At 35.0% G+C, this 27,420-nt stretch overlaps 3 protein-coding genes across 3 annotated transcripts; 2 read left to right on the top strand and 1 right to left on the bottom strand.

Moving 5' to 3' along the window:
- Positions 1 to 826: 826 nt before the first annotated feature.
- On the top strand, positions 827 to 9,272 carry LOC120333130 (uncharacterized). Its single transcript, XM_078119272.1, has 10 exons — positions 827 to 1,068; positions 1,280 to 1,380; positions 1,983 to 2,070; positions 2,713 to 2,829; positions 3,264 to 3,380; positions 5,125 to 5,241; positions 5,868 to 6,013; positions 6,212 to 6,308; positions 7,196 to 7,292; positions 7,871 to 9,272. The coding sequence occupies exons 1-10, from the start codon at positions 948 to 950 to the stop codon at positions 8,184 to 8,186; spliced, it is 1,317 nt and encodes a 438-aa protein (XP_077975398.1). The 5' UTR covers positions 827 to 947; the 3' UTR covers positions 8,187 to 9,272.
- Positions 9,273 to 12,024: 2,752 nt separating this feature from the next.
- On the top strand, positions 12,025 to 18,373 carry LOC120332763 (amino acid transporter heavy chain SLC3A1-like). The gene is made up of 12 exons (XM_039400079.2): positions 12,025 to 12,233; positions 12,771 to 13,004; positions 14,085 to 14,267; positions 14,431 to 14,588; positions 14,997 to 15,125; positions 15,683 to 15,799; positions 16,120 to 16,235; positions 16,371 to 16,569; positions 17,041 to 17,196; positions 17,280 to 17,402; positions 17,576 to 17,697; positions 17,780 to 18,373. Exons 1-12 carry the CDS (start codon positions 12,056 to 12,058, stop codon positions 18,102 to 18,104), a joined length of 2,040 nt encoding a protein of 679 aa, XP_039256013.2. The 5' UTR covers positions 12,025 to 12,055; the 3' UTR covers positions 18,105 to 18,373.
- A 40-nt stretch (positions 18,374 to 18,413) lies between these two features.
- On the bottom strand, positions 18,414 to 26,326 carry LOC120332765 (amino acid transporter heavy chain SLC3A1-like). The gene is made up of 12 exons (XM_039400081.2): positions 26,048 to 26,326; positions 25,252 to 25,485; positions 24,757 to 24,939; positions 24,269 to 24,423; positions 23,645 to 23,773; positions 22,483 to 22,599; positions 21,197 to 21,312; positions 20,670 to 20,871; positions 20,429 to 20,581; positions 20,082 to 20,204; positions 19,816 to 19,937; positions 18,414 to 19,191 (listed from the first exon to the last, which is right to left on the bottom strand). The coding sequence occupies exons 1-12, from the start codon at positions 26,235 to 26,237 to the stop codon at positions 18,888 to 18,890; spliced, it is 2,028 nt and encodes a 675-aa protein (XP_039256015.2). The 5' UTR covers positions 26,238 to 26,326; the 3' UTR covers positions 18,414 to 18,887.
- Between the last annotated feature and the right edge of the window lie 1,094 nt (positions 26,327 to 27,420).

Raw genomic sequence — 27,420 nt, forward strand, 5'->3', positions numbered from 1 at the left:
CTATTACTTCGTATAAATTTGATGAAGGATATAGTTTGATATTTATATTATCTCCGGATCGAAAATTGTTGATTAATATAACGTTATAACTTCTCATACCGGTAATAACGACATAAAACCATGGCAAGGCAAGAGACGTCGCGGTTTGTCCATGGTAGGAGCCGCTATGTAGTTGTAAGATCTGCGCATCAATTTCCGAGGAATGATTTGTTCTTGTAACAGCTATCATCGTTTACAACTAATAGTAAATGCTTTTAACTTGATGCGTCTGATTTTGAAGACATATTCCAATCGTTTCGCAAAAGAATAATTATGTCTCGCTTTTTTAGATAAAAATGCATGACTCAGATATAAGAAAAGCTTATATATATTGCTTGTTTCATACCTGTTGAGTGTTTTTTATTATAAATAAACCTGGTAGAAATCACTCGCTATTGCGTACAACTGTGTGAGTTCATCATCAAACTGACTAATCACTGCGACGAAGTATCTCTATGAGAATGAAGTATCTCTATACGTCGCGTGTAACGTTGATATATTTGTCTACACAGTGAGTAATCGATTCCAAAACAAAACTAAAAACATAGATGACACAACAATATTGACGTTAATATAAAACCAACTACTTACTATACATATAGTGACACATGTTGGCATCAGCTATATTAAACAAATGTATCAACTCGTGTTCGTAATGATTAATTAGTATTCTGAAATACAAGATAAGCTTTGTTCCAATCACATGAGTAACAAACATCACTCACGACAAGCCGAACGTATTGTTTATTAAATGATTTATACATGTCGTGTACATTTTATGAAGCAATCACGCACATGCATCAAAGCATTACGAGACCAAGTCGCAATATAGCAAGTTAACACCCGTTTCAAAATCGATATTCATCGCTTGGGAAGATTCAGTTAGGAGAGCTGATCGACCTGTCAAAATGTCTACAGCCGAAACGGGATTCTACTCTGAAATTCCAGATAATCCGAGTAAAAGTAACGCTTTGCCAGCGAATGACAGTATTTATGAAACGCCATGCGTTCAACAGAAAAAGCTTGAAGGTATTTTGACTTTTAGTTTATAACGGGTATCATTCGTTTCCGACGTAGCTGCTTTTCCAACTAATGGAAAAATACCATTATTCCATGTCACATTTGCCTTGTGAGAAATTTATCACGAATCATGAAATTTTCCGGAAATCTGGACATAATTGACTTCATTCCAAAATCCTGTGAACATTCGGTTGAAGTTTGAATTCTGATATCATTCCAGATACTAAAGACACAACAGTAAGGGGAGGACTGATTGCTCTGGCAATATTTTTAGCAATGGTTATTGGACTTGTTGTTTTTGGTCTTGTGATTATCATACAGGTTAGAAAAATGATTATTCTATCAATATTGTACCAAAAAGTCTTTAGAATCTATTTCATCAACAGCGTAACAAGCGAATTTTGTCAAAACATTCGGAATTCACAATACATAACGAGTCGATAACAAAACCTTAGAACATTTAAAACGTCACAGAAGGGCTTGCTGTCTATCCTGTTCTATTTTGAATAAACGACAAAGCTATTTACCCAAAACCCATACGCCAAAAATATTTGATTAATGAAACTACAAATCAAATCTCCTTTCTTCCCGAATGTTGTGGGAAATTGTGTATAAACAATGGGGTTGACTTTAAAAATGCACTAATGGATATAAACTTTCGAGAACTTATTTGAGAAAATCTTCAAAAGAAAAAAACTTTCGACATGAATAGACCTAATTTATTGTCTTTATGGAAGTGATTCTGGATTAACCGACAATTATTGCCTCAAATCCATTGTAGGTAGCGAGTTAAATAATTCAATGCTCTTAATAATTATTCTTATACTGAACTGAATTTCGGTGATTTGAAAACCGAAACAATACAATTTCTCTGATTCCTGAAACTACGTACGAACACTAAAACAATTTGATTATATCAACAGCTCCAGGGTGAGATGAGAATTATGAAAGAGCAACTGGAACATCAGGAAAACCAATCATTTGCTAGGTTGAAATCACTAGAAGAAAATGGTAATGTTGAGATAATAAACATTGGTTACAAGAAAAACAACAAACTACGGCCCTGAAAATAAATTCTTTTACAATGTGATTAGGATTGTTATTGTGAATAGTTTTGTTAGCGATCGCTATCCCAGTAACAAACAGCACGATGTCTTATATTCTATAATCCTAATATAGTCCAGATACATGTATATGTTATCAATCGTATATATGTTCTATTCTACATCTGAAGATAGTCATTACTTATCGATTTTAATCGGTAAGTATGTTGATAGGTATTTGTCTGTCTGTTTGTTTGTCTGTCTGTCTGTTAGATGCATGCGATATCTCACGAAAGCGAGATTGAATCTGCTCCAGATTTTGGATGTGCATTCATCATATGTCGTACCAGAAGCCTATTGATTTTGGATGAATTATGTAGTATAATTAGCGAGTTATTAATTAATTAGTGATGGGACACAAGGTGTCACTATGGAGTAAGAGCGCTGTTCTGGGATCCCCTAACTTTCGATCGATAAGTCTTCGATCTCTGACCGATATTCTCGTTATTTGATTGGCGTTGCGTATAGTCAGTAATATTTGCTTACATGATCAGACAAAGAGTAAATCTACATTGCAGGTCAATGAACGACATACTTGTACTTTTTACAGCCTCACAAATTATTTACTCAAACCTTGATGAACAGCAAATCCAAATAAACCAATCGGTTGAAGATATTTCAAGTTTAAATATTTTTTATGAAAATCTGGCGATGAGAGTGATACAAGGTAGGGTATAATATTGAATCGAAGCTTTTTCACAATGTTAACTGTAGATTGAGTTCCTATTATCGTACAAAAATTAATCTAATTTTCACGCATGATAGTTCAAAGCAAAAGTCTTCATTTAATAGTGTTTATGTCTTCCCATGCTTTTTCATTATTTGACGCTCCTGAAGTAGGAGTACCAATTTGGAGGTAACTAATTTTGTCCGCCTATTTTACATCAATTTGGGTAAAGGGACTGAAACCACGGACAGGGGGTATATTCACTTGGCTAACACAGACAGTCCCCAACTCGTAATAGAACTAATACAAGGAAAATCGGAATAAAATTATGGCCTAACCCTAACTGAGTACGCGTATTTCGTTTCGCGTATTTTATTTCCAACGAAAACTGAATCACTGCTACAATGTGACGAAATATTGCAACTATTTTACAGACTCAGAGGAAGTTAATTCCAAACTTACTGAAGTGCAGATCAGTCTAATTCAATCTATTGACGATATATCGAGCGTGAATCGTTCTCAACAACAATTGATGAAATTAGTTATTCAAGGTAGGTTAATGAATCAAAATTACCCAACGTATAATAAATTACAATAATCGGTATCACTGCTGTGACGTACAGAGATGGCCAATTCGAATTTAATATATTTCGAATATCGCGACCTTCCTATATCATATCGTTTTTTGTGTTCATAAGAATACCGAATATCGCGCACACATTTTAGCGTCGCCGTCCACGTTTTGATTGAAATCATTTTACGATTCCTTTTTTTTCCCATCGTAATCGAAGACAGACTTGTGCCGTCCGGCAATAAATTACAATCGACATGTAAGGATTTCAATAAGCGCCGACAAGAAGTGCTTACAATACGTCGGGGATGTTTTTAATTGAAAATATTTTACTATTATTATCGTATATTCCAACTTAGTCGAGAAAGTTCGTGCAAACTGTGTCGGAATTATTCTTCACTTTCGATAGTGACTGAACATAACGGGAAATTTTTCATTCCTTTGCATTTACAGCGTATTAAATAACTCTTAAATTTTATTTAGTATCGCGTATCTTACGTCATCCAGACGCCGCTGATGATATTATATAGTTCAGTTTAAGTTGGCGGTATTAATTTATAAGCACAAATAAAAGCATAACGACGGTCATGAAAGATTTTTAAATCAGCGCTGAGTCGACGAACTAAACCAGATTTCGGACTTACTTCTTGTCATTGGCGGATGGAAATTTGGGAATCGGGTTCACTTACCGTATTTCCCGGCGAATAAGTCTACCCGGTAAATAAGACGAGGCCCGCTTTTAAGCCTGAAAAATGAGTTTTTGGATATAACCTGCCAAAAAGGCGGGGTAGTAAAATCGCATCAACATCGGAATCTCAAATTACAAGCCAAGGCTTTTGAGCGGTCGCCGCGTTTGCGCATTGGTTAAAATAGCCTATAATGACTTTTTCTTGGAGTGGAATTCAAACTGTCTTTCAATGCGTCCACCATATAAGAACATTACCCATCTAAAATAACAATGCCGATTTATTTAAACTAACCTGATGATTACGTGGGGGATGCTATCGCCGAAGGTATTTTATGGTCCGCATTGAATAAAAAGGCGACAAAAAAATGTAAATTATCATACTCGCCTAAAAGTACGACCCCCCCCCCCCCCCCCCCCCCCCCGGGGCAAAAAAAAAAATCGGGCCAAAAATTTGGGTCTAGAAAAGCGACTTATTTGCCGGGAAATACAGTATTTGGTTAAAACGATGATCTCTTAATAACATCGGAGATACGAGCCAAACAAAATTTAAAACCCGTGCGTAAGTCATACAAATGATTCTTGTGTAGAGGGATAATTATGGCGGAATTTAGCTCAACGATGCCGGCGGACGAAATAACACTCACGCTGACGATAAACAGTTGGAATTTATAACAAAAAGTAAGCGTGTCAAAAAGTGTATGCTGTTAAGAACTGTGATTTTTCATTATAATATAAACCATTTTACTGGTCGCATAGTTGCTCTTTTCTTAGATCAAGAAAACTACTAATTTCAATCTTATCACACATTCCTTTTGTATTTATAGCTGCTTTGAGTTGATAATATTATTAAGCTTTAATTCCTATGCCCTATTATTAAACTTAATTCCTGTGTCAATTGATTTTAGAAAAGTGAATAAAATATTTGCGGTATTTTAGAATGTATTCGGAATTCCACATTTGAAAATATTTTTCGAAATAGTCACGTATACACGGTTATGACCATCCCTGGTGATGTAATACTACGATCTTGTTTCAGACTCAGAGGCATTCAACTCCAAATTTGATGAACAGCAGATCCAATTAAATCAATGTATTGACGATGTGTCAAGCCTGAATAGTTCCCACCAACAATTCATGAAATCAGTTATACAAGGTAATATAAGCATTGAATCCGTGAGTTTTTTAAAATATATTACACTAAATACGAATGGTGCATATATGGTAGTTAATAAGTTACATGTTTGCTTCATCGCGTTAACACCTTTACAATGCACAACTATTTTTCAATCTGTAACTCCAATTTCAAAATTCGGTAAAATTCGACATTGTGACATTTTTGAAGCTGTATATATCTTCTAGATCAGGGTTTTTCAGACTCCCGTGTAGAGATTGACTGTTATTTACGGAGCCTTACAATAAATTTACAAAAATAAAAATACAATGTTACTTAGCAATTAAAATTCCCGAGTATATCAAAATCACTTTAATTAATGACTCAGATGTATATGCATTTTATTCAAAAAGTACACTTGACAAACATTTTGCCAAATTATAGTGTCGAAACGTGGCAACAAGGCGGTAATTCAAATATGACATTATCTGGGCCATGTTGCCAAATTTCTAAGCTATCGTTCTCAAATTTATTAATATTGCCGATATTTTTTTTTCGGACATCCAAGTCAGTATTTTAATAAGTGAACGAATATCTCTCTGGGTTTCACTCATCGATACCTTGATCTCCACATGGAGCACTTTAAGAGCCTATGCTCTCTACCACAGGTTCTCCGAAGAATTGTAAAACTGTAAATCGTGAATATGCGAAAATTAGTAACACCACCGGTGGAGTCTTTGATATATATCCGGAACTCGGAGACAACCCGGTCGAGGTTTACTGCGATCTTGTGACTGACGGAGGCGGATGGATCGTAAGTTATATTAATCTAATTTTTATTTATAATTACTCTCACAAAGCAAAACAATTATTTTTTTTCTTTTAAAGCACTTTGTTGAAATTCCGAAACTCTTAGAGAGAGATAAATCGTCAAGTTGTGTGACCGTTTAAATAAATTATGAAAATAAACTTATTGATAACTGATGCTGATAATCAAAATTATGTATCCAAGGTCTTTCAGAGACGAATGGATGGAACAGAAGATTTCTACAGAGGGTGGAACGACTATGTTAATGGATTTGGGGAAAGAGATAAAGAAATGTGGTTAGGTGAGGTGCTTCCAGTGAGGAGGCTGTTATCATGTCACTCAAAATTCGGGCTGGGCATTTCGAATCGAATAGTAAATTATTCGAATCGGTGCAGAGCAATATTTCAAATCGCCGCCATTTTTTTTTGCTAATGGTCGAGGTAAATTTCTCGTTTATTTATTGAAGCCATAATTTTTCAATGTAATTCTGACATATAACTCTTTTCCGTAGTGAGTTATTGATGAAAACGTGTTTTTTTATTGTGTGTGAATGCTCATCAATCTGTCTGAGGGATGTATGTAAGTTGTCAGTAATTTATGTGCCTGGGGGTCGAATACAATAGGAAAGTTACATACAATTTTATATCTCCCAAGTATTCGATTCGAATCAATTCGAAAAAAATATTCGACTCAATTCTGAAATCATCAGATATTCGAAAATGCCCAGCCCTACCAAAATTTACAATGTAACATAGCAACAAATTATTCTTCACTTGTCCATAGATAATCAGGCGAGCCAACTAACAAACGATGATCGAAATTTCCGTACTAAATTATTCTTCGCATTTATCGTGAAATAGAAACCCGGTAAAAACACAGCTTTCTCATTGGAGAAATCGATATTAACTGGAAAATTATACATCAATACCTGTAAATGTCGACTTCCAGTAAGACATGCTTCTGATTGGTGAGATTCAAATGCGCGACTTAATGAAATCAGGGTTCGAATGCTTTATATTTCCAATGCTCAATATATTAAACACCTTAAATTCATTTCAAACGTTTTTATATATATTTTTACAATATTACGGGGTTTTACGATTGCTGAAGTCCAAATAAAAATAACAACCCGCTTGAATTGTGTACAATGCAACCAGTAATGCAACTGTTTACATTCTCCATATACAGGCCTGGAAAAAATCCATCAACTAACCAAAGACGAAAGTTTCGAACTAAGGATAAATTTGGAAGATTTCAATGGAACCACTTCTTATGCAAATTACAGGTATAATATGTTAATAATAAAAACTATTATGAGGAGACAATGATTACATGTGACTCCAAACTATTAAAATAAGGGTTATATGTGTTCCATGAAGGGGGGTTGAGCCATAATTTTATTACGAATTTCCATAATTTAGTTCTATTACGAGAATTGTTTGTGTTAGTCAAGTGAATATACCCCCATAGGCTTCCGTCCCGTTACACAACTTCATGTAAAGTAGGCGAAAAGAATAAGTTACCACCATATTGAAATAATGAAAATTCCCATTTATAACGATATAAGTCATTAGTCACTGTGATATTTGTCGTTCATTTATTCCACAATATTATTCATCCATGGGCAGTTGGAGGTTTCTCTACCTTCACAAAATTACGGATATTGTTTGTGATGTCCCGAAATATGTGAATACAGTTGTTTAAATAAATATCTTATTTGTAATTTGGAATATCTTAACATTTGGAATTAAAAAGCAACTCAAACAAAAACGTTCATTCTTATTAACGATATAGATTTCAATCGAAATATTTTAATAAAATGCCAGCAAAATTATCAAATAGGATTTGATACTTCTTTTTCAGAAATTTCTCCATCGCATCTGCAAGCGAAAACTATACATTGTTAGTTGGAGAGTATAATGGAACATCCGGAGATTCACTAGCGCCTCATAATAGTATGCGGTTTTCTACAAAAGATTCTGATAATGAAAGGTGGTTATCGCGCAGCTGTGCGGAAGAGCTCAGAGGAGGTTGGTGGTACAATGATTGTCAATACTCAAATTTGAACGGCGTCTACTATCAAGATGGGAGGAACGATACTAAATCGGTTAATTGGTTTGGCTTCAGAAAATATCAAGCCCTGAAGTTTACAGAGATGATGTTCAGAAAAAATGAATAATCAAACTTAAATAACCATTAGGGAATACGAAAATTTCAATTTGCTATTTCATTGCAATATTTGAATAACAAAAATTTATCGATCCTTTTGAAAAATCCAGTCACTCAAAAGGCCATGATTTCATGTTAAAAATTCTTTTTCTTTGTTTATCTACTTACAAAGTAATGAGATTCAGCATTATTTTTCCATGACTGCTTATTTGATTACTCTTCAAACGTTTATTGGAGTTGTTTTGACTATACTGTAATGAAGATTGTAGTTTACATTTTTCACCGCATGCCCTATCGTAAGAGAGTTTATTTGTTATATTATATCTGATTACTATATTTCGTACACAATTAAAGTTTCTTGCAGTCAGTTTACACCTTCATTCATTGTTTCAAGATTCATTTTTAGTTTCGAAATCTTTCTCCTATCATCATTAAATTTTAAATGTTTGTAAGTTTCCTTTTCTTACTTTTATTCCTTACTTACAAGTTTTAAGTTGATTTTAATTTTATATTATTATTCATTGATGAACAACATGTATTATTTGGAGGGACACCGATAAATGAATGCGTTCTTAAATATTGTCGTTGTGTGTGCGATTGTTCTTTGAACAAAATTTTTTTTACATCACAACTGGTGACTAGGGCTGGGCATTTTTGAATACCTGATGATTTCAGAATCAAATCAAATATTTTTTTTGAATAGAATCTCGAATACTTGGAAGATATATAATTGTATGTAATTTTCTTTCTATTGGGTCCCCCAGACACATAAATCACTGGAAACGTAAAATATATCACTCAGACAGAATGCTGAGCGTTCACACACAATAAAAAACACGTTTTCATCAATAACTCAATACAGAAAAACTCATATGTAAAAATTTCGTTGAAAAAATATTGCTTTTAATAAAAAAAATTAGAAATTTACCTCGACCATTGGCGGAAAAGAAAAAAAAACAAGATGGCGGTGATTCGAAATTTCGCTCTGAACCGATTCGAAAAATTTACTAATGATTTACCCTACTGATGACCCATTTTTAACTTTTGAAGAGTATCTTACTTTAATTTTGGTTTTCTTATCTTAAACTGGAGGTTTTGAGTAGGGGAAAGTGGGGCACGTTGGGACATGGGGCACAGTGGAAAATCAGCTCTCACACTGATACTATATCCGCAATCCTGTCCGCGGTTCGATGTTTCAATCCGCCCTTTGGTGAGTTACAACGTCCCCGCGAACGGACAACGGAAGGGTAGTGCGGCGCAAGCTATGAAGTGAAATTGGTTTTGGAAGGTTGAAACTAAAATTTCACCGTTCCAGTTTTTTCTTTTTTCTACATTGGACTTTCCAACATGACAAACCACCGTCTGATATTTTTCAGCTTTAGTCCACTGTAGAATATTCATAACGTTGGCGAGTGGATGTGCCTTCCAGATTTCGCTGTGGGATAGTCTGAAAATATTTGTTGCCTATGAGGAACAATGGACCGGGGCACAGTGGGACTTGCCCTACAGTGCACAATTCGACATTGTTTGATACAATAAGTGCTTAGAGACCTAGATATGCGGTATATTAAGTGTAATATTATGGTTTCTTTTGACCCATGGCCCAATATGGAATATATTCGAGAATCAATAATATTTCCAGATTTAGATTCGAGGGAAGAAATAATCAAATTTGTTTGCGAAACTTTTTGTCTGATATCTTAACTATTTCAGTTGAACATTGATTTTAAAAATATTAAAGCTTCAAATTTGAAGTCTCCCTGTTCTTTAGACGATTATGCTGATTAATTGCTTATTTTTAAGGGCATACTTCGTTGAATTTTGACGGACTGACCCATGGGGCCCCAGGGTCTGTCCGAATGTGCCCCACAAGTGGGGTACAGTGGGACACTTGACAGAGGTTTTTCAAAGCATTTTAGTAGTAAGATGTGTGTCGCAAGAAAATTTCTTATTCGCTGAATGTAAACTACATTTACCCCTCTATGCATTAGTCCCGCCAACTTAAGGGAATATGCAGAATTAAAGGCTCAAAATATGCAAAAGAAAAAAAGTGTCCCAACCTTCCCCACTTTCCCCTACTGTTATTCCACTGATTAGATGACATGTTCAGCACAAAAACGTTGCAATTGTTTCAAAGTCCCCCTTCTCGAGAATCCCACTAGTATAATTAAGAATAAACAGAATTTAATACCTGACGCTTTACCGAAAAAAAAACGCACGGTAAACACTATCCTGTTCAGGGCCCGATCATGCCTTTTGCCGTTTTAAAGAACCTAATCACTTTTGGTGTCCTATGTATAAGAGGTAATAATAATATACAGTATAATAATGAAACTAGTGTTCCATGTTATCTGAAATTAAATATGCAGTTTCAGAATTCAATACTGATTTTAGGCCAAATTTAGGGTAATTTGCATGCTATTTTTTGAAAATAATTCTCATTTCTATAAACATTTATAGAGAATTAAGATGATAACCTACTTAAGGAAGAAGAACAAGCCAAATTTATTTTGACCGGAACAATATTGAACTCCGAGTCGTCAGACCAACACTAATTATTTTACACTGGAGGGCCATTGAAAACTCGATTATGGAAATTTTTGTGATGCCCCCTTCCCTTGGTGCCCTAAGCACGTGATTATTTTGCTCAATGGTAAATCATCCCTGTGAATCGTGTTATATTTCGCGATCAAAATGCACAGCCAGAAAATAACGTGCCGGTAACTATTGTTCATGTCGTTAACGAGGATGGATTACGATGCATTGGTCTGGTGGGTTTCCTTTTAAAAACGTTCTGGTTACTATCAAGTTTAGATAAAATTAGTCAACACACTTGGGGACTGCCAGCATTACGATTTCAAAGAGGCCTTTACGTACCTCTCCGGTTTACCAGCATTACGATTTTAACAAGTTTGTTTAGGTTAGAAATAGTTACAATTTCGTTTCTGGTTATGCTACCGGTATTGAATCAAGATACTGTACTATGAAGGTTTTTACGTACCTCTTCGGTAACGGATGGGTAATTTCCAAGAACTCGAATTGGCGAGACAACTTGAGAATTGAATCAAGCGGAAAGAAGAAAAATTAACCTCCTTGCCGAATTTTTGCGCTTTGTCTTCTTATCACTTGGCGAGATTGTTAAACTTTATATCGGCATTTGTTTCTACGCACATTTGGTTATGTTTGAGTGAATTTGTTTCTATATAATACTTTTTGTATCGCAGTTGAGTATCTACCTATTTGCAGTTAACTATTTCACGAAACTTCATAACGGTACTGTTAGTAAATATTCGTAACCTAATGTAATTTTATACTGCGAGCTGATCTGGTGATATCCCCAGGCTAAAAATAATGTGCTCAAACCAGAAAGATGTGAAAAGCGACGGAGATATAGGTTCAAGTTTAAAGTAAAGAATCAAAATTATTTAGAAACTTATTTTTTGAAATTTCTCACACAATGTACAAAGTTGTATTCATCGCGAGAGAGAGGGAGAGAGTGTGTGTGTGGAATGGGAAGACAGGGGCATGCTTGAGCTAAGGTATTTTTGTTTTGGAAACTCACTTTACTCGAGTGGTCCAATGTACTGTACCCAGTGGTCTTGGATTTGCGAGTTGACTAATCGTCAATAATTATTCTAGCAATGAGACTGCAATTGAAAGCTAAAATCTGAAACAGAAACGCATTGTTAATTACATCGCTGCACCGACCATTACAGCACGAGTCGACTAAATCAGGCAATTTTATTTTAGTAAATTTCTGGACGAGTATGTCAAAAACCGTCGGCAGTAGTTATATTTGAATATTGATAACTGTCCATTGTTGACCAATTGTTTTTTCATATTTCCAGTAAAAAATAATTGTTAAAATAATAAATAACCATGGCGGAGAACTCTGGTTACGTGAACGATGAAACACAAGTTACGTCTTTCACTAATGAGAAAAACACTAACGGCACGGAAAAGAAAAAAGACAATGCTTACGAAAATGACGAGGTTGGAAGTGGAACTGACGTTCAAGTGGACATCTCAGAACAAAACCACACTGGTCCTTATGCTGGTATATATAATATGAGTTCTTAACTTTGCATGTTTTTCTTTCTGCACTATTTGTCTTACTTGTATAGCAGTATAGGCATGGTTTCAATCCAATCCTTTCAGATACTGTAATATAACAAACATTGCTAGAATATACGATAGGTGTAATAACAATATATAACACTCAGTATTATTTTAAAATTTTCATTTGTTGCAAAGTCCACACAATCGAATTGAATTATTCCTAGAAACAGAGAATATGAGAATACAAACTATAACCTTATTATATGATGTATACGCTTTGGCTGCATCTCCGATACACCGATGAAGTTTTTGGTATACCTGCAGAACGGGAATTTACAACCGTCGAATAATTAACTTCCCCGTCGGCATTAACTTAATATTTCTTTTCCAAACGATATTTTTAACCGACTTCATCTATGTAGAGCTTGCCATGTCATTTTCCACTTACGATTTATCTCCGGGAAAGTTTCATTTTTCCATCGACCCTTTTGATGTTGTCATGAGCGAACATTTATTATATTTTTTATTTACATAGGAATGCCAAAAGAAGTTCTTTTGAAATACTCGCGGCAAAAAAGATTTCTTTGGGCTCGACACATTTTAACAGGAATGGTCATTCTGATTATCTTCATCTTGCTGGCTTTGGTGATCACAATTATCGCCATATCGCCCCCGTGTTTACAGTTTTGGCAAACAAGTCCGATTTATCACATCTACCCCAAGTCATTCAGAAGTGCTGATGACAGTAACGGCAATGGAGATTTTAAAGGTGAGTTAAGTATACTATGTATATAATCTATTAGAGACCATCAATGTAATGTACTCGATTAAGATTGCATGTCTTGTGTGAGATGTTTTTGAAATCGAACATGCTTCTCATGTAACAGTCTCATTTGTTATGTACCGAGCGCCCCCTTCTACAAACGGGTATATCTTGCTTTGAGCTTCTTTAATTTGTATTTGAAATCAATTTGCCAAATATGCTCGCTAATAAATTCAATTTCGTAGTTTACCTAATTTTTTTAAAAATCCTTCTTTATGACGTCAGTGAAAACAATATGGCCTCACAATGCAATCCCCAATCTTCATTATTACTAGGGATGGCGGAAGCGAGTGTGAATTCGATTACAGAATCGATTCTCCGCGGAATCGACTGGAATTGATTCTCCGCTCTTGCATTGGAATCGATTCTTGAGGTTAAAATTTGGATTGGAAACTATGTGTAACGTTTAATGGCAAGTTCTTCACATATATGTATAAACTGCTTTACTGCTATGCTGAGTTGCTACGACGTCGCAAATTTCACTATTTATGAATATATGTATTTATCACTAGAAGGCTTTTACGTTTATTTCTTTCAAAAATCTCTGTGGGTTCCGAGGGATTCGTTTTTTTGTGCGATTTTGTCTACAGTGACAGATTGAATACCCATACTACTTAGTTTTGGCTTTCTTGTTCTTCCACATATTTGAACATAGACCTCGTGTTTGATTTCATATAGCATTAAGTGGGTATGCTTTCTCGGGAAGATATGTCGAGGAATCTAGATTCGGAATCGAAAATTTAGGAATCGGATAAGAATCGAATACTTGTAAGTAGTCATACTTAGCATCCTTAATTATGACACTACAGTGGATATTCCTGTTAGGTAACGAACAAAATAGCTATCGTATCGGCAAATAGTTGTGCTGTATATCTACCTATTCCTACGCCTGATTGTATTCATTAATCGTATCGTTTGATGCATTTTTATTCTTGAAAAAATATCCAAATTGTCTATAGTGCTGGAAGTCACTAGAATATAATTTAAACCTTCGATTTAACGTTTGTTCATTCAATCTATCCGCAGGTGTCATCGAAAAGTTGGATTATGTTCAAACTGATCTTGGCATAAATGTTATTGCTGTCAGTTCTGTTTACGAATCTCCCCAATTTGACAACGGATACGACGTTTCTGACTTCAAAAATGTTGATTCAATTTTTGGAACAATGAAAGATATGGAAAGCTTCATCGTGGAAGTTCATGACAGAGGTAAGGGGGGAAGAAGAATATATTCTTCGAGTGTGTTAGAATTGCATTTTTTCAAGGCGGTTAGCACACCGGTGATCATAGTTCTGACCGGGCAATCCCTTCGAAGCTAATATTTTTGAAATAAATATTTATAATTTTAAAATTATTATTCTGCATATATTAGGCATGAAAATTGTCGTGGATTTTATACCAAATCATTCAAGCGACATGCATGAATGGTTTCTTGCCAGCTCAAATACGACTCATCCACAACACGAAAAATATAAGGATTATTACGTTTGGGTAAACGGATCCAGTGAGACTGATGTGCCAAATAATTGGGTAATTAGCAATTAATAATTTGCAAATTTTGAACTATGAAACTATTATTTGTTTCTGGGACATGAGTTAAACGGCCTACCATCGACAATTAAGTTTCGGTGTTGCAAATATTGTTGACAATGCTAACCGCAATCAAAAACATTTGGTCTAATGTCGAATTCCGAATACATTTATAATTGATAAATTGTAATTAATTACTTATCTGACTATATGATGTCGATATCACTTATGCTGATAATTAACGAATTAAAATAACAAAAGTTATTCCCAATATATTCGGAACGTATTCGAATTACATCTTGATCTATACTGGAATATATGTCGATAGTATAATAAAAAATTATCATAAAAAATTATCAAGAACTTTATGTAATAAGTTATACAACAAAAATCGATTTTCTTTATCAGAGGAGTGAGTATGGCAATGAATCTGCTTGGACTTGGAATCAACAACGTCAGCAATTTTACTACCACAGTTTTTCTAGCAGACAACCCGATCTCAATTTAAGAAATGAGGACGTTAGAAACGAATTGAAGGTTGGATTAAGCTTAAATCAGTAAAAAAAGAGTCAGTTTTGAAATTATCAAACTTAACTCTGTCTTTTCCACATCGCTTTTTAAAGAGTCCGTGAGGTTGAAAAATTACTCTGACTCAATGAAGCGTTGCTAACTCAAGTATTATCTTTCCCAGCGAGACGGAGTTTTTAAATTTTTAATTATGAAAGTGAATGGCTTTCAAAGTACTTTACCAAGTATGGAGTTACGCACAGTCAAGCATGACAAAATTGCTTTCTACATTTGGCCCGAGTCTGTCTCCACATTGAAAGTAGAATTATGAGAATCAAGAAATAAAAACTCGAAAATTCTAGTTTATATAGCCTATTGGCATACAGTTCTACGCTATCCAATCGTTAAAGTCAGCTAATCTGTTTCGATAAAGTTGATGTAGAATTATGCGATGCGTATTGCGATGCACCCTTTCATTCAGTAATCGTTTGACAATTTTCTAGTAATACCATAAATATAGGATATTTTTATAATTTGTTGTTTTCTTTCCTCGTCATAGAGTGGTAATTTCGACTGGTTCATTTTAGGACATTCTCCGATTTTGGTTAGAAAAGGGAATTGATGGTTTTCGTTGCCTTGGAGTAGAGTATTTGTTTGAAGCAGAACATCTACGAGATAATCCCGTTATTGACGTTACAAAGCCAGTGAGTATAATTTAAAAATATTACGCTATAACGCGATTACGTATGGTTCAGGTTTCAGGGTAGTGAATCTGGCACACTACGGCTGGTACAAACCAGTAAAGTACCATTCCCAATTGAGCACACCTTATTGTCTGGAAATCTATTGAAAGTGAATGAGTTTTGTCATTCAAGAAAAAAAGGATGCTGAAAATATGGCTAACTTTCAACTCAACTATTTTGATATTGTGCTATTACAAATTTTATCTATTCAATATAAAAGTATATATTTTTAGAAAATAATCTTTAGAGTCGATCAGTAGGAGTACACATTTGTATTTCAGATGTCTAGAGAAAATCTGTATCCAGATTACACGCAAAATTACAAAGGAAGTCATGATTTAGTTGCTGATTGGAGAGAACTGTTGGATCAATACAGCACTGAGCCAGGAGTCTACAGGTGAGAATTTCTTTTATAATATTTAGCGATTGTTTGACGCACGTTTTTGGAAATTTTGATTTTGTAATATTATAAAAAAGAAAATATATAATAACCACGTGAAAAATAATAAATAAAATCATTTCGTTTTGTAAGATTTTTGGAAACCCAATTTGAAGGCGATGACTCCACTTCGATAAGGTATTATGGTACTGAACAAACAAGAGAAGCAGATTTTCCTATGAACAGTCAATTCCTCAAAACCAGTGGAAAGGAATGGAACGGCAAAAATATTAGAAATAAGATAATGAAATGGATGAGTGCTATGCCTGAAGGAAAGTGGCCAAACTGGGTGGTAGGTCTTGAGATATCACCTTAATTCTATTTTTCGATTGCCATTTCATACTTTCCTCGGTATGCATACCGAGAATGTCCTACTCCTAATGATAAGATTAAAGATCAGAATATCAGAAATTATAATACTGAATCCACAAAACAGGTCATCCAGAGAATATAAAAAAATTTCGGCCCTGGTGCCACTCTTGACTCTTAGTACGTGAATGCACTCTGCAATAGAATTTTCTCGATTGTGACTGTCAGCATGTTTGTGATATAATAGCATACTATGCTTGACGTCGTGCAGTAACTTTTTGAGCTTTTTAATGAAAAGTTACACACCTTTGTGCCGATTTATTCTCTAAGTAAACAATCTTGGTTGTGTGGGCCAGGGAGGAGATCTGCGAACCAGCATTATCAACAAAGATATCTTACAGTAGATTCAGATTTATTATTATTATATGATTGATGTCATGACTGTGTTTTACAGTTGAGCAATCCCGAAAGTTCACGAGTCGCATCAAGAACGGATGTTGAATTAACTCGATGTATTGGTATGATGTACATGAGTCTACCTGGAACTGCTGCTGTTTATTATGGAGATGAAATAGGAATGACTGATATAACTCTCGCATCATCAACAGAGGTTAGACTACTTTGATTTTTTGTTCCTTTTTTGCATTTAAATATCAGAGTTATGCAATATAGTTTATGATTATCTTTTTGTAGGATCGTCGCAATGCTGCTCGTTCTCCGATGCAATGGACATCTGGTGACAACGCAGGGTTTTGCAAAAAATGTACATCATGGCTTCCAATTAATGACAATTATATGAATGGAATAAATGTTGAGGTATGCATTGAAATAATTGTCATTTATGCAAAAATTGTGATTTTTGAACATAAAATTTAGACAGTATCAATTGTTCTTCAAACTCCAAATACGGTTGCAGGGGAAATATTTATAACTCGAGTTTTTTTTTTGATTTGCATAACTAAATTCCTTTTTATCATTTTTTCTTTTAGAATCAAACAAGCCAATCTCTTTCCCTCTTGGCAATGTACAAGAAGTTAATTTCTCTAAGAAGTGACATCCTATTTCAAAGAGGATATTTCTGCATGCTACAAACGAACACTGATGTGCTGGTGTAAGTTGAGTTTGTAGTTGAGTGCAAGTTATAGCTAACACTTCCATTGAATATTCATAGACACATTATATTTTTTATTTAGGTATGTTAGAGAGCTTTCCGGCTTAACTTCAATGATGATTTTAGTAAATTTCGGCGATACATTCGGAGGTGGAATGAATCTTCCGTCTTTTTATTCTAATCTGCCATCTAGCGGACGAGTCGAGTTATACACCAGCGACGACGACAATTTCAAAGTTGGCAACACAATCTCGTTTGAAAACCTCAATTTGCCCCCAAAATCGGGAGTGATCGTGAGCTATAATGAGCATTTTATGTTCAACGAAAGATCAGATATGATTGGAAGTTGTTTTATCAATTCAAAGGTGTGCTACAACACGGCTCTTCAGGTTGTCCAGACATGTTAGTCACAAAGTTACTTTTATAAGTGTGAACACAACATAACTAATATATAATTTGAAGCCTAAATAGCTATTAATCCATGTCTAATTAGTTTTACACCAACTACAACGACCTAAGGTAGTGCATGAATTCATTTATTCCCAATTTTCAATGCTTCTTTCGATCAGACCTTTCGTTTAACAATTTTAATCATCGAAATTGTCACAACTTTGACTATTTGTATTGCTTATGATTTCATTTAGCTGAAATTGAAAATAAAGTAATTTGAGAACTACATACCGTATTCTTTCTTATTTTTGCAACTTGGTTCATTTTATCAGATGCTTCGAGACGCATATATTTGGAAAAGTCAGAAGTAAGGCGTAATGCATTTCAATTTTGTAATGCGTGATGTAATAATTCATATCGTTGGCAAGTTGCGAAACAGAGGGAGATTTTTTCCATTACTTTTTCAAGTCGTTCAGTGATGAATTCCCTTATGTACTGCAGATGCAGATACACGATGGATATCCCTGGCTTATTATAGCTACAACATGTTGTTTTTAATAGTAAAGAACAAAAAATGCACTGGCTGATATAATTGATTTTATTTCGTGGTATATTTCAATAGAACATCATTAATTACGAAATAGGTGTTTTGAGTACACTACATAGGATTACATCACATATTTATGAACTACAATGGGTGTATAATATCTATATACGCCTAATGACTTCAATCAAAAAATATAACAATTTGTCAATGAATAAATTACAGCATGATACATTTCAGCTTACTATTTAAACATTTAGCAAGTTTGAACAATGCCAAGCCCTCTATTGTAGCAGACTTTCAAATTGATGAAACACGAGTCGCTGCTATGAAAAGGTTTATTTGTGCTGAAACGAACTATTACTCCCGTACCCGCCTTCAGAACTACATTCGAGAAATCCATTTCATCAGGGTTTCCAATGTCAGTTGAAAATTCAACTTTACCTTCTGCCGACAAATCAGCGTACGTAGATTTCAGGTTAAATGAAGTCGTTCCCGCACCAGAGTCAAAATTGATCAAAACCATTTTAGGACCCAGTCCAGGCAGATCTCGAACGAATCTTAACAAAATACAAAGGATATGTATAAAATAAATATATCTTTAGCGTAACAGTTGAAGAACTTTGGTTATCACATTTTTGTTCTCCGTCAGAAACTAAGCAAAGAAAACAATAACTGACAATTTAACCCATCATGAGCAGGTTAACAAGATAGCAATGTTCAAATATATGGAGACGAAGTCAAGTATGTGTACTCCCAAAGTATATGAACCAAGTTGTCGGACACCGGAACGTAGTATGTGTACCAGGTTAGGGCAAGGCCATCATTTTATTCCAATTTTCCCTATTTTAGTTCTATTACGAGTTCGGGGAATAGTCAAGTAACTCCCGTAGTATTTGTACCTTAAATTATGGTCGAACCCTTACCTGGTACACATAATACGCTCCGGTGTCCGCCATCTTGGTTCACATACTTCCGGAATACCCATTTGTACGGTAGAACTTGAAAGCATCGAGTTTGCAGAAAGACTAGACCAGGGTTGTCCAACCTTTTTTGCCGAAAGGCTTCGGAAACCTTCGGCGGGCCACATATGGCCCGCGGGGCCAAGGGTTGGACGACCCTGGACTAGGCAGACTATCAATACAAAATAACAACACTCTCACAGTTGCAAGTTAAATACTTACATGAGAGTGTTTTCAATCACTTCCAAGACGCACAAATATCCACGTTGATAGACGATATCTGTTCTGAGTGAGATCAGCTGCTTATACATTTCTAACATTGAATTTTTCGTTCCAAGTTGATCCTACACGGATAAAAGGCGGGAGAATTAAGATTGAAAATTTGAATATTTTTGAATAAATGCAGATGAAAATTTCAGAGTTCTTACATATTAGAATATATATTTTCATTATTTTTCACGTATTAGAGGTTTGTGTAGAAGTCTCACCTCTACTGTAATACCAGTTTTGTAGTTTTCATTCACCGGTAGCCACGGGGTACAGTTCCCACAAAACCCAGCGTTTTTGGTATTCGACCATTGCATTGGTGTTCTTTCAGGATCACGAAAATCCTAAAATATAGAAAATTTGATATACCTAATATACGTGACATACCAGATGTGTCACAATTGTGTCAACTTTGCCAGAAATTCATTTATACATACTTTTGCTTATGTCTTATACATACAAATATTTTTGCAATGAAAATTTAGGTTTTGACTGGAAGCGAGTGAAGTGTTGTTGACACACATTTATATTGCTTCGACGATCGTTTACCGTATGTTGTGAATCAAACCTTCATATCTGGTATGTCGTTATCTTCCATTCCTATTTCGTCTCCGTAGTACAATCCAGGTGTACCCGGTAATGTCATGATCATGAGCGCTGCACACCGTGCTAGATTATTTCCAACTCTACTTGGCAGTCGAGAATTGTCATGGTTGCTCATCTGCAATAAGAAAAAAAGAAAGCTCTATCTTGAATCAGATTTTCACACAATATGAGAAAATTACAACAATGTTATTAGGAAGACCCACCACCCAGTTGGCCCATTTCCCTTCCGGCATATTTTCCATCCATGACAAAATATTGCCTTTCATTTTAGCAGCAGTCCAATCCGTTGCAGGATCAGCCTTTATCAGCTCGAAATTCATTGGGAAATCTCCTTCTCTTACGAATTGCGTGCCATAGTATCTCATAGTCGTTTGGATGTCAGCATAAACTTCAATTTCCATAAATCTGCGATTGCAAGTGAAGTAATTTCATTCTTCAGTAAGTTCATTGCTAAAGTCTAACGACGATTATGAGTTTGTATGATAGTGTAGTGTACACTGGGATTTTGATGTAAGCGCATGACTTTACTCTGCTTATGAGACATGTTTTGGGATAATAACGAAACGTAAATTTCCTGTAAAAAGTTTGTTTTCATACTATTTTTCGGGAGTTTAATAATAGAAGGCGAGAATCGAAGAATTAAGTAAACCCGAGTATTTTATATTTATATAAAGTAATTTCAGAACCACAACCAACTTGTTTCAGGCAATGCAGTAATAAGTGTACATACCGGTATACACCAGGCTCAGTGCTGTATTCATCCAAAAGCGCTCTCCACTCGGCAATAATATCATGAACACCTTGATAATTCTGCGTGTAATCGGGGTATATATTGTCCTTTGTTACCTGTACGCAGGAAATCGCATTTCGTCAAATAATTACCTTTAATTGCGGTATCTAATAATAGCAGCCATATAGGGTAAAATATTTCAAATCTTTAGGCAGTGACACACTACAAGTAGTTGTTGAATCATCGAGTTCAGTTTAGAGCGAAGTGAGAAAACACATAGAGAATAATATATTGCAATTGAAAAAAATATCCATTTGATCATGTTCACAAAGTGTTTTATCTTGAGATAAATTACACTGATTGATGCGAGAACTATTAGGTAATAGGGCATTCTACAATCGTGTAATTTGACATAATCTTCCCCAGTAAAATAAAAGGTTTTGGCAAATTTAAAAAAAATTATGATCATTTTAAAGTAACAATTTTGTTGAAATTAAATTTTCCACCTTTCAGTGTTTTTAATATATATAAATTTCCTATATTTTATTTAAAAAAAGCCATGTCCAAATAATGTTTCACGTTATACAAAGCACTGTACAAGCAGCCCCGTCTATTTAATAAACTGCTGGTATATTTAAATACTTTCCCATGATGGTATTAATATAAAACTTTAACAGCGAACAGCGTTTAAGTAAACTTTTTGTGACTAAAAATATTGGATATTGACGCACATATAGCGATAACAAAACAGAATCACCAAGGCTATGTTTAAAAAAGATAAAAAGTTTTTATGGCTTCTGCATGAAAGTTAATCAGACGTTATTTTCGAAACGAATTTAATACGTCTAAATACAAGTTTATTTTACACGTTAAAGTTAAGCAAGCTTTACCTACGTATGTCGCGTTAATATTTAACGAATTGTGCCTGGCGTACCACAAATATGAGTATGTTTGTCACGGAATCTTTTGAAAACTCATACGATATCCACCTATTCAAATCGCAATGAAACGCACCCTGAATAGGTATGTGTCATACCTCAGAGCAAATATTTGTAAAAGACAAGTAAATAGACCAGGTATAGTTTACAATTATAAACGCTCAAAGAGCGATTATAATTGACGGCGTATCCGTTCTGTTGGCGGCTTTGAACAAATTTTTCGTCGGACTTTAAACTCAAGTTGAATCTTCCTTAATACGATCTGATTCAAAACCAAATCTCATTCCGGAATACAACTGTTTCCATCTCGTTACTATCGTGAATTTACTTCTATAAAACGCCACTTACGTTCTGACTTGGGTCGGGTACAGGGTTGTCTCGTAAATGCTCTGCTTCAAACATAAAAGCTACCGCATCACAGCGGAATCCATCGACTCCTTTTTCCAACCAGAAGCGTAAGATATCCTTGCAAGGAACAAATCAAGAAATTAATTAAATAAAACATCTTAAATGCCATATACGAACAAAAGGCTCGCAATATTACTGTCTGAAACTATATTTTGCCAACTTCGAAAAGGAAATGCAATGCTCTAGCTAGGCAGAAGAATTTCGTATTGCATGACATATGCCTATATGCAGGGATTCCATCGATCTGGAACCCAAAATAAGGACGACTGGAAAAATTTCTGCATTGTGAGCAGAAATAGCTGGTTTTCCTATGGCCTCCAGGTTAATGTCACAATTAAAGACGCCACAGTATGCGAAGCACTCACCCTTCAAGCTTCGTTTTTCTTTCCCGTACTCATCACGAAAAACGTTTTTACATTTGCTCATTTTTAAATTTGGGCTAAAATAACCACCACCACGATAAAACTCAAGGATCGCCACACTAACAATGCTTCATGCTTATCTGTGCCTTGCTTCTTTGTGTTCCAAATAAGATTGTGTTGCTTTTATGATGCCACAATAAAGCTTTGGCGATAAAACAAACAACACAAAGCTTCCTTTATGAAGTCCAATTAAGACAAAATAGGGATACGCAAGCCAAAAATAAGGCCGCAAGCTAAAAATTAGTCAAAAATAAGGACAAATCTTAGAAATAAGGACGGTATGGAATCCCTGCCTATATGATTTAATTCGGTCTAGTTGATACCACATTTTACACCAAAGGTCTACGAGCGAACTGATTGTCAAATACCACTCTTTTTTTTCCAAATGTTCGTTACGAAATTATCTGTATTTTGAACTCGTTTCACTTAACTTTCGAATACTAGATTTTCTAGAATACTAGGTAATAGGTATAATCGAGTTTAGAATGAATAATCCAATGCAATTGGTGTAAAGTTTGTAAACAGTAGCTAATATTCCCATCTTTTATACCATATTCAGGAAATACCATCCCCGAAAAAATATTTTTTAAATGGAGAAAAAAAACATCAATCGGTGCCAAGCTATAATCCAAGTTTTAAATTAATGATTGTCATAAAATTTTGAATAAGTGTTTCAAAACCTTAATCTCATTTCTGACATCTGGATTTCGTAAATTCAGGTCAGGCTGCTCAGGAAAAAATCCATGGAAATAGAATTGTTTCCGATCGTCATTCCACGTCCATCCTGAAGCATTGTTGAACTCACTAACCTGTGAAAATATTATTTCCAATTTTCATGTTCTTTTACTGAATAAACTGCATGGACAACTGAGAATTAGTATTTCGGAATTATTTGATTCATGTGGTAATAACTTGATGGTGAATCGCTCTATTAGATTTAAGTTCCTATGCAGTTTAATTTGCTACTGTATCCCGGTCTCTATGTTTTTGGTGTCGTTGTTTTTGATATTTTTTTTTACTGTTAAACCACTAATGAACTGTAATTCACTGAAAGACCCTTTCCCTGTATAAATACAGCCAATTGTACGTAAAGGGTTAGAATCGGAATGTAGCCCGTTCGGCAATATCAATTTGACTTAATATAGCCTGAGCGGGCGTGTGTGGCTTAGGTTAAAGTTAAACAATGGTCATTTTGATTAGGAACCAGTTCAAAACCCCCAACTTATGATGACTGATGACAACAGTAACCGGACCATAGAAATCGTTTTTATTCCGCAGGGATACGATTTTATGAAATGAATTACCCAATTATTCGGAAGAACATCCTTGTCCCCGTCAACCCAAACATAGTAATCTCTATATATCTCATGGTCTGGATGACTGGTGTTCGAACTAGCTAAAAACCATTTATGTTTGTCACTTGAATGATTTGGAACAAAATCCATAAGTAACTTCATTCCTACAAAAAAAAATTTATATTTATATATATATATATATATATACATAGTTGATTGAGCTTATAGCTAGTTTTTCAGAATTCATGTGTGGCAATGATTTGAATCTCGTAAATATTCTCATAGACTTTTAACCTGAACGTGATTCGCACGCGGTTACGCCGTTCCGTCGGCTTCCAAGTCATGTTTATTTTTCCCTCTAAATATTCAATTTTCTAATCCTATTTTAGGAAATTGAAGTCCATTGTGAAGAAAGTACTCAAATAGAAATCGATGGGATTGAGGCCAAAATAATTTGTGAGAGAGAGAACTAGCTAGAAATCATATGTTATTGATACCTCTGTTATGCATTTCAATTATCAGATTGTCCATATCCTCCATTGTGCCAAATTCTGGGTATATGTCTCTAAAGTCACTTATGTCGTATCCATTGTCAACTTGAGGAGATGCGTATACGGGATTCAACCACAGAACTTTCACTCCCAGATCGTCATTGAGATAGTCGAGCTTTTCAATGATGCCTGCGTGTATTATGTTAAAAAAACATGTGAAAAGTATTGTATATGCTGATACACAAATGTTTTGTATTTTTCAAAGTTCTAAAGATATTACTGTATAACCTAATATCTAGGCGAAACCACTGACGCCCATTTGAATTTGGACATACTCCTCCAACTTCCCGGATATGTTATATAGTTTTTATCTAGTCTCCAAACAATCTCATCAAAAACTATTATTAGATGCCTACACCACGTTTACCCCATGAATATTAATTGCTAATTGTGAACAACAAAATCTGACAGTGATGCTTTACAAGCAAAGCATTAACTTACCTTTTAGGTCGCCATAGCCATCATTACCATCCGCATCTAGATAGGATTTCGGATATATTTGGTAAATTGGACTTGTTTGCCAGAATTCAAGACAAGGAGGCGATATAACAACTACTGCTATCACCAATGCTATCAACGTCAAAATTGTCAAAAGAACGAGGGCGGTCAAGATGTTGCGGGCCCAAACGAACTTCGCTTGACGAGAGTACTGCAACAAAACTTCTTTGGGCATTCCTAAAATGAAAAGCAATGTTATCATTTATGATATTGTATGATATTGTTTGGCTTTACAAGAGTTAGTAGCATATTGGACTACACGTGTTTTGTGGTTTTCGTGTTTGACTCTAAAGTTTTGTGTGTTGACGTCATAAAAATTAAAAATTGCGAAACCGTGTGGCGGTTCCGCGATCGCATTTCAGCGATGTCTGAAGGTATTTGGTAAGCAAGACTACCGTTACTGGAAATGATTTGATTAATATTTCGTTTTGGCATTCGCGTCAATATATATTTGAGCATTGCTCTGCTGTTTCAGCACATTGTAGAAATATCATTTTATTCAAGTCGCTAAGTCGTAACGGTTAGCGTTTTGACTTTTCCAATCCACTCAAACTTTTACCTTAAACAGGATATAAAACACTGGCAAGTTCATGCTGAACGTGAAACAAATTTCTCTCATTTGTTTGCAGACAAAAAGTGGCGCAAAGCCCTTAAGTTGTTTTGTGATTTTGGCGTTCTAACAAAATAAACTATAATTGAAACAATTCACACTGGTGTGTATTTACACGATACAATGTACCTGCATATGGACCGTCGCTGTCCAGAGTGCTGGCGGACAGACTTGAAGATCTACTGCTATCAATTTTGACTTTAACATCCTCGAGATCTTCATGAGCTGACGAAGGCGGAACATTTCCACTATGATCATCAGGAGATGGCAACGAAAACGAAGTAACTCCGGATTCACCTACATAACCACTGTTATCCATGATTTTAAACTTGTCAGTCGTATCAAAAATATCTGAAAAGCTATCTGAAATGTTTTGTTATGTTATAAAAGCATTTCAAAGAAGTAAAATCGCGTTAAATTTTGTAATACATATGGCTATTCTTCTAATTTTTATTTCTCATCTAGATTTGTGTGTATAGAGTCCTCTTTCTAATCTGCGTATAAAGAACTCACCGGCTTTACTTTATTTTCAATCATTCATGAATGCGCTTGCCGATTTACGAAGAAAGCAAACATCCGAGGATTTAATGTTTGCAAACTTCATTGAACGAGAAGTGATTTGGCGCAAACAAAGGACGTACCTGGTGCGGCAATGCTTTGTGTGTTATTGAACAATATAAAATGGATTAAACTTCATGTGATCCCGAATATTTATTGCATTTATTAAATATTCATTCATGATGTGTTATGTATTACTAACACCATCCAACTGTAGGCTATATTGGTTAGAGCGTTGAACTCAAAATTAGATTGGCATCGTAGGATAAAGATCAATGTGGATGCAATAAATTGGGCAAACAAACCGTCGTGTAAAGGGACTGAAACCTATGGGCAGTGTGTATAACACAGACAGTTCCCGAATTCGTAATAGAACTAAAATAAGGAAAATCGGAATAAAATTATGGCCAAACCCTAACCTGGTACACACACTACGGGAGTACCGAAACGTTATCAGTGGGTGAACTGTTCACGGTAACAGTTTTCTTTTTACAATATCAATACCAGCTGTTTTCGTGTTCACGACTGATGACGTAAAAGACGACTAAATTTGGAACATCGGAATAGAAATAGTATTAGGTTAGCCATAACAAGCGAATTGTGTACATAGGCGATCACTTTTAGTCCTGAATTATGTCATTAGTCATTTTATCAATATGAGTGTTAAGCACGCGATGTTTTCAATTGGAACAAATTTTCAAACAAATATTTGTCGGGGATGAATAAAAGCTATGCGATATGAAGCGATGCAGGCATCAGTTTTACTATAAATTTACATCGTTGTCCTTGCTACTCCTTGCTTTAGGAATAATAATTAAAAAGGTATCGTATACAATCTTTTCAAAAGACTCTGAAGTATACAACACCATCGGTGAACAAAAAACCTTCATTAATTGTAAGCTGAAATTAATACTCAACACTAAATTTAAAATATGTCCAAGAAA

Source organism: Styela clava, chromosome 13 (assembly GCF_964204865.1).
Source record: "Styela clava chromosome 13, kaStyClav1.hap1.2, whole genome shotgun sequence".
NCBI lineage: Eukaryota > Metazoa > Chordata > Ascidiacea > Stolidobranchia > Styelidae > Styela > Styela clava.

Excerpts from the sequence above, each read along its gene's own strand:
- LOC120333130 (XM_078119272.1), top strand. The coding sequence starts at position 948 with ATGTCTACAGCCGAAACGGGATTCTACTCTGAAATTCCAGATAATCCG. Across the intron at positions 1,069-1,279 it reads TCAACAGAAAAAGCTTGAAG|ATACTAAAGACACAACAGTA; the intron begins GTATTTTGACTT and ends ATATCATTCCAG. Across the intron at positions 6,014-6,211 it reads CTGACGGAGGCGGATGGATC|GTCTTTCAGAGACGAATGGA; the intron begins GTAAGTTATATT and ends TATGTATCCAAG.
- LOC120332763 (XM_039400079.2), top strand. The coding sequence starts at position 12,056 with ATGGCGGAGAACTCTGGTTACGTGAACGATGAAACACAAGTTACGTCT. Across the intron at positions 14,589-14,996 it reads CTGATGTGCCAAATAATTGG|AGGAGTGAGTATGGCAATGA; the intron begins GTAATTAGCAAT and ends TTTCTTTATCAG. Across the intron at positions 16,236-16,370 it reads ACTGAGCCAGGAGTCTACAG|ATTTTTGGAAACCCAATTTG; the intron begins GTGAGAATTTCT and ends TCGTTTTGTAAG.
- LOC120332765 (XM_039400081.2), bottom strand. The coding sequence starts at position 26,237 with ATGGATAACAGTGGTTATGTAGGTGAATCCGGAGTTACTTCGTTTTCG. Across the intron at positions 25,486-26,047 it reads CAGCGACGGTCCATATGCAG|GAATGCCCAAAGAAGTTTTG; the intron begins GTACATTGTATC and ends TTTTCATTTTAG. Across the intron at positions 20,205-20,428 it reads ACGACATACCAGATATGAAG|GATTTTCGTGATCCTGAAAG; the intron begins GTTTGATTCACA and ends TCTATATTTTAG.